Source organism: Pseudopipra pipra, unplaced genomic scaffold, assembly GCF_036250125.1.
Source record: "Pseudopipra pipra isolate bDixPip1 unplaced genomic scaffold, bDixPip1.hap1 HAP1_SCAFFOLD_448, whole genome shotgun sequence".
Lineage (NCBI taxonomy): Eukaryota > Metazoa > Chordata > Aves > Passeriformes > Pipridae > Pseudopipra > Pseudopipra pipra.
Window position 1 is genome coordinate 18,639 of NW_026990927.1, and position 11,020 is coordinate 29,658.

The window sequence follows — 11,020 nt, forward strand, 5'->3', positions numbered from 1 at the left end:
TGGTGGTGACTGTTGTGAGTGACCAGACTGATGCTGAAGCAGGAAATGGAAACACACTCATGAGACATCATCCCAGGTAACCCCAGATTTGATTCTGACCCAAATGCAATTTCTTACATGATGATGACAGTGAGAAATACTCCTAACCCTTATCTTGGGTACATTCTGCGTTGGCAAAGTATCTTTGGAAAGGAGCAGCACACTGACTACGGTTACAAGGGCTTTTTAGTTCAGTTGTGCTATTTAGTGTGACTACTGCTCCGGCAGTCAATTAGTGGAGTGGATGTTATCCAGCAGGAGTGACGTTACCACACTCTGCCCTTCAGTCTCACTCTCCTGTCTTCAAAATTCATAGCACAAAGTAGAGCAGAATTACCTTCTCGAAAGAACGTGTTTTTGGAGAGTTTCAGCTATCACGGAAATAACTTTGCATTTTGTCCATCATGTGGATGTGACAAAATACATGCCCTTATTTTCCTGAGGTATAGCCAACATTTGGGTTCATTACATTTAATGGAGTAGGGTCACCTATAAAGTTATTCATAAGGTATTTTCTGAGTGGTTTTCACCTTCTCTTTGAAAAAATAAATTATATCAGCATGTTCACGAGGTACAAATGGGACTGGCATTTCAGCTGTTATTATGTTATTAACTTTTTTAACCTAATAATTTTCAATCAAGAGTGAGAAGCAATTTTCACTCACTCCAGTGACCAGAGTTGGAGATTCTGCAAAGTGTTCTTGTAGGGTTCACCTTGACAGACACCTAATTCCCTCCCAAATCGAAGCATTACCCCCGACACTCTCATCGCGGTTGCCGAGAATTTCCATTTCCCCTTCGGTTAGGATTTAATTTAGAAGCCAAAGACTTCCTAAGCTATGGGAGAGTAAAGATAGATGGTATGGGAGAAGAAGGCTGATGAAATGTAGTTGACTCCGGATCTGAAATATTTTATCCCTCCTCAATGTAGGTTAAATTATTCTTCACCTTTCCCACATCCATAATTGTCGCTGATCTTGGACCAACTCAAAACCCTACTACTGAGTTCAGTAGACTCAAAATTGCCACTAGAACTGGAAAAAGAAAGAAAAAGAGATTTGTTAGTGTCCATATACAATATCCCAAGACTATACACAGCTATGAGATACAGCAAATTTAAGAAAGGCAATTTTTTTCTCATCACTGAGTATTTATTATATATAACAAATACATGAAAAAGAAAAAACTATATTGTGTGATATAAATAGTTTATTTACATTACAGAAAAACATCAAGACAATGTATACTATTTCAAATATATCCATACATAATCAAATATAGCTGTAGTACATGTTCTCATTGGTGTAGATTACCACAAATGCAAGGCAACATGTGTAGATCTTGTCTTAATCTTTTGTCTATAATACTGTATTTTGTAGTCCAAGCTCTCTGCAGTTAGTTTTGCCATTGTGGAAACATGCGCTCTTTAAATTAACCTTGTCGATGCTCTTGTTGTGTTGTCTGAACTGTAGTGCCCTGTGTTTTGCTTCTGTCTGTGGATTCTGTTGCTCCTGGGACATTTCCTGGAAAAGAGAGTTGTGAGAATACACAGCTCTTAACAACACATCTGCTCAGGAGGTGGCACGGGCAGCAGAAGGGACGTGAGGGCAAGAGAGGCATCCTCTGTCCCTCAGCACACTTCCTCCTCAGTGAAATGAAAATCAGGGCTGGCTAATGGCAATGGCACCACAAAAAAAAGCCACCACAACCCCCAAAAAGCATATTGTGAACAAAATTATGGCAAGGCAAATGCTAAGATTCCTGAGCAGTGACCACTCTGCTGCATCACGACAGCCCCAACTGCACCGCATCACTCATCCTTAAATAAACCTTAAATAATGGGTTTATTTTCAAGTGAGGCGCAGGTGGAAGATCTGGGATGGTCTCACGCTCACTCACCTGCTTGGCGTCCCAGGTCTGTGAAGTGTTTACAAAGTGGCTGTGGTGGCTGCCTTTCCAAGGAGCTAAGTGTCTCCAGTCCCTCTTAGTCTCCATGGAAATGCTCCATGAGCTGCTCATGAGCGAGCAGCTACTTTACTTACAGGTGCCTACCCTGTGCCACGCTCCTGACACGGCTGCTTGGCTTAGTGCAGAAAGCAACTGCACTGGAAAGCCCAAAATCTGATATTCCTTTGGACAGCTGCAGAAGCAAACCTCTTGTGCCTCAGGACCTCTGGTGCTGGGCACGTTTCAACCTTTCCACCTGCAGCAGTGACAGCTGTGGGATGCTGCCCAGTGCAGTTTTTCCCCCAAATGGAAAGCTAATGGCATATTTCTGGTTCCCTCCATGGAAAGGCATCCTCAGGCAGACGGCACAGAAAAGTTTAAACCCAGGTGGAGGCCAAAGGAAGTTCTAAGGAGCTGAAAGCCAAGGGAAGTATGGCAGAAACTGTGGGCAGCTACACAAGAGAGACTGAAACACTCTCTTGGAGTGGCATGACAAGAGGCCCTGCAATACTCCAGACCATACTGACACATGTTTTTCTAAACGTTCCCTTTGTATTGAACTGATTGGTTTTTCTGTTACAGGAGGGCTTCCAGGAGCACACTGTGAAACCCTATGGGTTATGCACCAGCGACAGCCCACCCCTCTCAGCACAGGGGGAGCTCAAAGCACTTTCCCTCAGCTCTGTGTCAGATAACTAACAGCAGAATAGAGTAACATACATTTTTACCAACCCCTTAAAACAAAAAAGGTCATTTTTCCCCTCCTGTTGAATGGGACTGACGCTATAGTTTTTTGATGCCAGCTAAAAGGCTAAACAAGAGCGTAAGAACTTACGAAGTATTTAAAAATACTGAAATACAATTATATAAGTGTCTAGCAAAATATGGGTCAGACTGTCCTGACTTGCCTCACTTTCAAGCCACCAGGACCACCTCCTCATGAGAAGCTGTATGGCTGTGTGCTATATTTTGCACCGTTCCTTTCTGGGAAGCAGTGAAGTAGGCTGCTATCATTACTCCAGGAAAAATCTGCCAGCATCCCCTGTGCTCTCAGAGGTCACGGCAGAGCTTTCATTATGGAACTAAGGCAGACTTTAGCTGGTCTGCGATTTCACAGCAAACTCATTATTCCCTGCGAGTTCCTTAAAAAGGCGATCAAACTTTCCGACTGAGTCAGGGAGCTGCTGTTGGCAAACACAGGGCTGATTCACTGAGCCGTGTGTCATGTGCACGCTGACAGCCTCCCAGCCCGACTGTCCCCGGGCGGCCTCTCCTGCCCGTTCAGCGGGAGATGCACAGCAGGACCTCGCCGTGCACTGACACCTCGCCACGCTGAGAGGCAGCACCGCTCGCTCCCGCTGCTGCGGCCATGCGTGACTCCCCACACCGGGCCTCCTCCCAAGCCCAGAGGATCAGGATTTACAGCAGAAGGCACAGCCCTGCTTTTCCCCAGTGCTCAGCCGTGAGAGCAAGGTTGGGGAACCACGGGCGGGAAGCCAGAGTGCGTAAAGTCTTGTTCTTACAAAACCAGACTGGTTTTGTAAGAAACATGGAGGAACCAGGTGGCTGGGGAATGATCAGGATGGTCAGCAATCCCAGGGGATGCAGCCATGCATTCACAGAGAATGGTGGATACCAACTGCTCCAGCTGGAAGGAAGGAGATGAGCTTCTCATGGGCACTTTCTCAAAACTGACACTGACAATATCTACACAGTCACTCAGTTCAAGGTTGAGAGAAATCAATTCAAATGTAGACTACTCCAATTAAGATGATGAAAAAGCATCTTTTAACCAAAAATGCCCATGTTTTAATTGTGTAATACAGTACATTACCAATTGATGGGAGCTTGGGAAGGCCCCAGGGCCAAGCACCAACACCAAGACAACAGGTAGGTTGTGTCTGAAGCGCAGCTGGGTTTCCCAAGACAGGTGTTTGCATTTAACCAGCTTTTTAGACCTTAAATCGTCTGCTAAAACTGAGTGACAGGTTTTCTTTGGTCCTTAACTCTTTAATCAAAAGTCCTCTGTAGAGCTCTGTGTGGGGGATGCATTCATTTATGAACAAAGCAGTTACATCAATGTAAACCGGGTGCTGGAGCATGGGCTGCCTGCTCTCCCTCTACTGAAGCTTGCTCACAAGCTTGAGTTACTCACAATGTGATTCATAGCAGGTAAAACATGTTATGCATTAATTTTTAATCAAGTTATTTCTTCACATAAATAAGCTGCTGTGACTAAACATTAGGGAAGCACTAAAAATGCAAAGCTGTAAAGAAAACTGCTGAGAATCATTATGATACTAGGCCAGACCTATACTATTTACCATTCTCCTTCACTTTAATCATTGCTTCTTTCTTTGCCTTACCTCTAAGCTAAAAGTCCTTGGGCAGAGGGACTGCCTCACTCTTTCATGTCTTGGCCTCTGGTTCCCTACTTCTCCACCTCAGATGCTTATTCCTATTGCTGGCACTAGTAATGAGCAGACCAGTGGCCAATCTCTTCCAGGAATTGAGCCACTTAAAAACAAATCATCAGTTCTGCTGGTTGTGTTTTCAGCTGAGTCCATCCCCTGACCAGGTTTGTTGTGCCCAGGAGGTGGAGGAATGGGCAAAGGAAAACCATCCCTGTCAGCAGCACAGCCCATTTATTCAGATTAAAGTGTCTGTGCAACAATGGCCCTAAAAGTGCCCAGCACTTGCTCAGAGCCTTCAAGCAGTGGAGGACATGCTGTAGATCGGCACCACTGTACAGGCAAGATTTTAAGAGCAACAACAGTAGTGACAGCTAGAAGCTTACAAGGGTAGTTTTGTGTGGCTCAAATGGACCCAGTACACCAAATTCATGTGAAGCTGCACTGAAAGGAGCTGCAAAGAATTTGGCCACAGTGGCCTCTGAGTAAAGTTTCCCTTCTTTCTCCCAGGAACCTGGCAGGGTGGTTTCAGCACGTTCAAGAATTCAGGGTGTGGAGTTCAAACCAGTACAGTCAGGTTCTCCAAAGCAGACTACTTCAAAAACTCAATTACTTATGCATATGCTGCCACAACAGTCTCTTGTCATGTGGATTTCTCTTAGGCCACTTAAGAGTACATTTTTGCAAATGTATCTCAAATCATTATGCTGGGATGGAGGATGCTCTGCGGTAATTACATGCATTACAGAAAAAAGTCAAAAGATCATAAATTCACTCAGTTACAAAGTGTGTGGGAAAAGGTACTGTCTCTGTATGAAAACAGTGTGATGGGTAATTTGCATTACAGTACCAGATCACTCAGAGCTCGCTGTCTGAATTCCTCAGTATAAAGTGCTCTGCCTCACTGCGTCAAGGTGACAAAACCAGAATCGCTTGACAAAACTATACACAGCATTTGTTCCATTATCAGTTACTACACCACCTTCTTTCTCTCACAACACATGATATTTTTGGTTGTTTGAATTACCTCTGTGAATACCACCATAATCTACTACCTCATTCGGCAGTTGCCATTTAGTTGATGGATTCAGCTTGGCCAAAAGAGGTTTTGTTTTATGCCCTTAGGCCAGAAAAGGATTTATGAATTTTGCTTTTCAAGGAACAAATGCTACACTTGTCTTCCAGCCAGGTAGTGCAACATAAAGACTGAAATATATTAGAAATTTTATTTTATACAGAGGTATGATACCTGACTTTTTAATTTATTTTTTTTTTTTTGTAATTTAAAAAGAAAATTAGTTGTAAAAAAGTGTTTTATCAGTGTTGCTAGCTGAATTAATTTAATCTCATGAGAGAAGCCTGTAGAATGTCTGACATTCAGAACTTAGCCCAAGCCCTCCCAGAGAGTAACACAGTTCAGTGGGGGAGCAGCACACATGCAGGAGGGGAAGGATTGCCTTTCCCCTTCTCATTCTGGTCATTTCCATTCACACAACCCTTTCCTCTGCACTTAAAAAAACCCAGACAAGTACATCACATATGGCTTGGTGTGCCACCACCTAGTGAAGACCCTAAAACATGTGCGGTGCCTTTGAACATGCACACGAGGCTAATGAAATCATTTAATCAACGGGGTTGCAAACAGGCTTAAAAGTTTGTATGCTTTGCCTGATTAGGACTAAGGGAATGGGCCCTTAAGGAAACCAGATGGAGATATGATTAGTTTTATTAAGTGTTGATCCAGCTGCTGCATTTATATTCCCCTTATTTATATGAACAATATTTGTCCAACTATCTGAATACAAAATAGGGAACTTCACTTGCTGTAGGCACCGTTGCTACCTAAGTCTGATTAAGATGGAAGTAAAAATTCAGTCATAATAATGAAGCAGCACTGGCTGGCTGGACCAGATGATATCTCCTGTTTGTTGGTGAATTAAATAGCATTTGTTATCAGTAGTGTCACTGCAGAAATCTGTATAATCAGCACACACAGTAGGAAAAACAAAAGTATTTTCTTTTTCTATTGCTAAGTACCAGAGATACTGACCTTGTAATACAGAGGACTACAACACAGATGATAGCAATCTGGATGGTTCCAATCACAGCTGCTATTAAGACATACTGAAATCGTACTGGACCTGGAACCACATATAAAACGCTGTAGTCCTTTTTTTCACAGTGTTGTCCAGTATAGCCGGCATCACATCTGAAAAAAAAATTATTTTTTTCTAGTTATACCTGCTGCTTTCAAAGAATGCTGGAAAAATTATACCTGAAAAAAAAAATAAATCAGTGGCCTAAGCATAAGCTTATGTGCTTTTTTGCAGGATGGACTCCCACAGAGAGAGTCTAGTGCCTGCTCAGCCTCTCATAGGGAAGACTTCAGGTCCTCAGTGTCACAAAGGTCTACAAGAGTGAACAACACCACAGAGTGCCAGGAGGTGCCCAGGGGACTAAGTCATAACTGGCATCAAGTGGAACTACTTGCACATTGTAATGAGAACCCATTTAGTTCCTTGCACAACATATTTCAGATTTCTCCCTTTCTTTGGGGAGGTGGGGGAGGGTGAAAAGCCATCTAGTTGTGGCTCCTTATGCAGATTACCCCTAAGGAGGTGATAAGCAATCATCCAAGCTCCATATGAAATGTGATTAGATGTTCCTGAAAGTGGATACATCATTTACATTTCGTCTGGTTGCTATAAAAAAACCCCTCTGTTGATGCTGCAACCATCCACCCCGATGCCGCCTGCTGCGCTGCTCACCAGTTCCCATCCTGCAGCCTGACATCTCCACTCTGCTCTGTGATTTTGGGGGCAAACAGTGTTTTTCTAATTTTAGCTCTTGCCCTGTTTCCCCTAAAAAGACCAAGCAAGAAGATGCAAAAATCCAGGTCAATGGCAGCAGCAATGGTAAGGGACTGAGACAGATGGCTTGGGCTCCTCTCAGATCTCTCAGTGGAGCGCTAACCCTGATGGGTTAAGCCTTGAGCTTCCACTCTTTTCCTCTCCTGCATTCCCACAGCTCCCAGCACCTTGAGGAAAGGACATTTTCCAGCTGAATGGAGCACCTAAAATGCAGCAGCTGCAAAGAGTGAAATGTGCCCTGGCTGTTTGTGAGAGCTGGGAGAAGCTGGCTTGAAAATCTGCCCTGGGGAGAAAGTCTGGTCTGTATCTCTGCTCTCCCAGTCCAGTGTCTCAGGAAAATGGTGCTCCATGCAAAACAGTGCTTTTCATGCCACCAGGACACTGGTTGGACTTCAGAAGTAGTATCTGCACCTCTCCAGGGAGGCATTCACTGCAGAAGCACGTGTTTTCACTGTACTCCTCCTCCCTGCCCTAAACTCCTCCAAAATCACCTCCCACATGAAGCAGCCACCTTTGCCCCAGACAGCTGCCTCATGAGCATCACTCCTGCCACAGCAGGGACATATCCCTGGTGGCACTCCTCTCCTCCTTCAGGCTGAGGAGGCCACCTAGCAATGGCCCGAGTGCTTTGTGAAGGGCTTTTAAAAACATATCTAAATATAACTGAAGGCTACTGGATGGTTTCACAGTCAATTAACATTGTGCATAACTCAATATACTTTTGCCACATACAATAGGGTCTTGGTTGAATAATTTAAGTCTAGTGGATTTTGTAGCACAAAGGGCCATGGTTGCCAGTATTTTCCATACATTAAGTGTTTCTGTGAATCAATATTTCCATGTGTGTAGCTTTCCCTCCTTGGTAGAAGGATTACCTGCAAGACGGTTCCAGCATGTTCGTGGAGTGCTCACACTTGCCATGCATGCAGAAGCCATTGTAATGCTCTGGACAAGGGATGTAGATCCCTCTTGCACTTTCTTCCAGTTTATTTGCATTCTCTGTGAACACAGGTGAAGGGAACATTAACCTGACAATGTAGGATAAGGTGAAATGGTGGGAAGAACTATTAAAGAAAGGAAAATCAGAAGAACAATATGTGAAAGATGCTGTTCATGGGAAGCAAGAGCAAGGGGTTTGCACCTTCAAACAAGTTGGCTAATGCAAAGCTTTGCAAGGGTTTCTCTTGTTCTTTTCTAATTCCTGTCAAGTTACAGCAAATGAGACAAGAGAAAAAATAATCTGACTACTCCAAAACTGATGACAGAATAGCACATGAAAAATACCTGATCATTTCTGTTGTCCTTTATGGAGTGTCTCCTTAAACCCAGGCAAGCTTAGGAGAGAGACTCTGGACATTTGCATGTCATATACCATTACAGTATATTTGGTCATTCAGTAGAACATATGCAGAAAGATAATTTTATGGCTGAAGTAGAGTGGGAGTCCAGAGCTGAACTTTATCATCAGTCTGCACAGCGGTGCCCCAGAGTTCACTGGCCTCCTCCACATCCCTCATCACCCAGTACCCTTAAACTAGTTTGACATTCTGAGCCTACTTCTGCAGCACTTAAATAGTCACCGACACTACAAATCCTGGAAAATCCCTCCCCGTAGCCAGGAAAATGGAGGCTTCATTTAGTTTTGAAACAGATGTGTGCTCAACATAGGCTTCACAGGCTGAAACACGGAGTGTTACTTGCCATAAACTCACATGATTTTTTTAGGCCATCGAGGTATTAATTAATCTGAGTAATTTCGGCAAATTCTTCCAAATTTAACCAATACTTATGATATCTCAAATGATAAAAATCCTTTTTCTGTGGTAGTATCATCTACTCATGATTAATTAAAAACAGAAGAAAGAAATCTCACAATAAATGTCTAAGGAAATGTAGATTGCACACAAATAAGTTGAAGCAGTTATATCTTCCAAAGAAAGTCCCCAAGTGTTATGAAACAATTGCAATTTGTGTTCTGCCTCTGAGCCAGGCGTGCCGGCAGCAGGCATGCTTAGGTATTATCCCACCTCTGGGAAAAGTGTCTGCAGCAGATCCAAGATTCAGATTTTCGTAATGAATTTCTTTTCTGTTGCAGCTGTCCAAGGAGAGTTGTAAGAGTCTCTAACCATTTGCACTAATAAAGTTGGTTATATTGTCCTTATGTGAAAACAGGCAAGGACCAGCTCCTGGCAAACGAGGATGACGGGCAACCTTTACATGCCTGTAGACAGCATTAGCTTCTCTTTCATCATTAGGATTTTCAGGACCTCTGCACTATGGACCATCATTGCATCTTTTCAAATGCACGTATGTTGAACGCAAACCCATCTGCCTCTCCAGGTTCCCTGCTTACTTTGGGATACCTGTATGAGGTTGTTAATGACCAGACAGTGCAGGAGCATCACAGACAGTGAGGATTCCTGGGCTTGGGGCTGACAACTGTCTCTGGGACGGCACAGGCAGGATGGGCTGACAGGAGGCATGTTGTTATAGCCATGGTACAACCTCTTTTGAGAGCTTGCCCAGGAATTTCTGCTACTGGAGAAAGGTGGGAAGAGGAGGTCCACTTGGTCTGGTGCTAAATATTTTTGGCTACCGATCGCCCTCCAGGTGAGACACTGGCTATCAGCATGTGAAATATATACACAGTTACCATCCCAGCAGGACTTCATGCATGTTCCTTTTTCCTCCTGGAAATCCTCCTAGACAGGAAAAATGTGTGTGATCTGTGTCATTGGACTTGCCCATTGCACACATGTAGATGCCAATGTGCTTGGGACTTGTGGGATTCCATACCCATGATCACCTACACACCATGCCTGGTGGTTTCTGGGTGTGCTGGACCTCTGCTATGGCCCACATTCAAATCTATTCCTGCCCAGAAAACTGCAGCAAGAAATGTGGGATCCTTATTAATACACATTTTTTTTCGGTTGTGGAAAATATAATGCCATTTCCTTCATATATTCCATTACCAAGAGGAAGTTTGCTTCCTTTCTGAAGAACAGAAGATGGTCACGTGTGTGTGTGTGTGTGTGTGTGTGTGTATCTCTGATCCTTCCTTCTCAGTTACTGAGGTATCTCTGTGATGTGTGTGCACCACCACCACACAATGCAAGAATCCCTCCTCTCTCAGATGAGCCAGCAGTGTTTTAAAATGGTATGAAACCATTTGGTTTAATTTTTTTTTAAAAGGCATACTTCAACATGGAGGGAAATTGTTACTTTCAGGGCAGACTAATCTGCTAGGACTTGAAAGGGGGACCAGGACTTGCAGATGCTCTCACTGTGTGTAGGCAGTAGGACTGGTAAAAAGAGGAATGAGCTTTTCCTCTTCTGGCAATCATGTGGGTAGAAACTGTGTTCTCTTTAAAAAAGATCTCTAGCACACTTTTAAAGTAAATCTAAGATCCTGCTGAACTTGTAATTATACCTCTAAGCACAATATTATGAAGGAAAATGCTTTAGTGAATCAAAAATGAGATGGTCAAAGGTTTGCTAGCATTTATAGGATAAACACTTCATGCAGGAACACTTGCCACCTGGCTTGGAAGAGATCACAAAACTTAGAGACACATTTTTTGTAGTTTCTCCTTTTGACTGATGACTCCTCTCAAAGAGTTAGGAATCTAACATAAAGGCAAGGGGGGAGAAAATTCATATTTAGTTTGATCTGCCATTTTGGTTATTTGAAATACAGATCACAATAAAAGCATTATTTAGTTCAGACTAAGTTGTTCCCCTCTTCCAGTA

At 43.4% G+C, this 11,020-nt stretch overlaps 1 protein-coding gene across 1 annotated transcript; it reads right to left on the reverse strand.

Moving 5' to 3' along the window:
* Positions 1–434: 434 nt before the first annotated feature.
* On the reverse strand, positions 435–8,379 carry LOC135408415 (tomoregulin-2-like). The gene is made up of 4 exons (XM_064643572.1): positions 8,143–8,379; positions 6,448–6,606; positions 1,476–1,562; positions 435–1,073 (listed from the first exon to the last, which is right to left on the reverse strand). The coding sequence occupies exons 1-4, from the start codon at positions 8,289–8,291 to the stop codon at positions 977–979; spliced, it is 492 nt and encodes a 163-aa protein (XP_064499642.1). The 5' UTR covers positions 8,292–8,379; the 3' UTR covers positions 435–976.
* Between the last annotated feature and the right edge of the window lie 2,641 nt (positions 8,380–11,020).

Excerpts from the sequence above, each read along its gene's own strand:
- LOC135408415 (XM_064643572.1), bottom strand. The coding sequence starts at position 8,291 with ATGTTCCCTTCACCTGTGTTCACAGAGAATGCAAATAAACTGGAAGAA. Across the intron at positions 6,607-8,142 it reads ATGCTGGAACCGTCTTGCAG|ATGTGATGCCGGCTATACTG; the intron begins GTAATCCTTCTA and ends TTTTTTTTTCAG. Across the intron at positions 1,563-6,447 it reads GTAGTCCTCTGTATTACAAG|GAAATGTCCCAGGAGCAACA; the intron begins GTCAGTATCTCT and ends TCTCTTTTCCAG.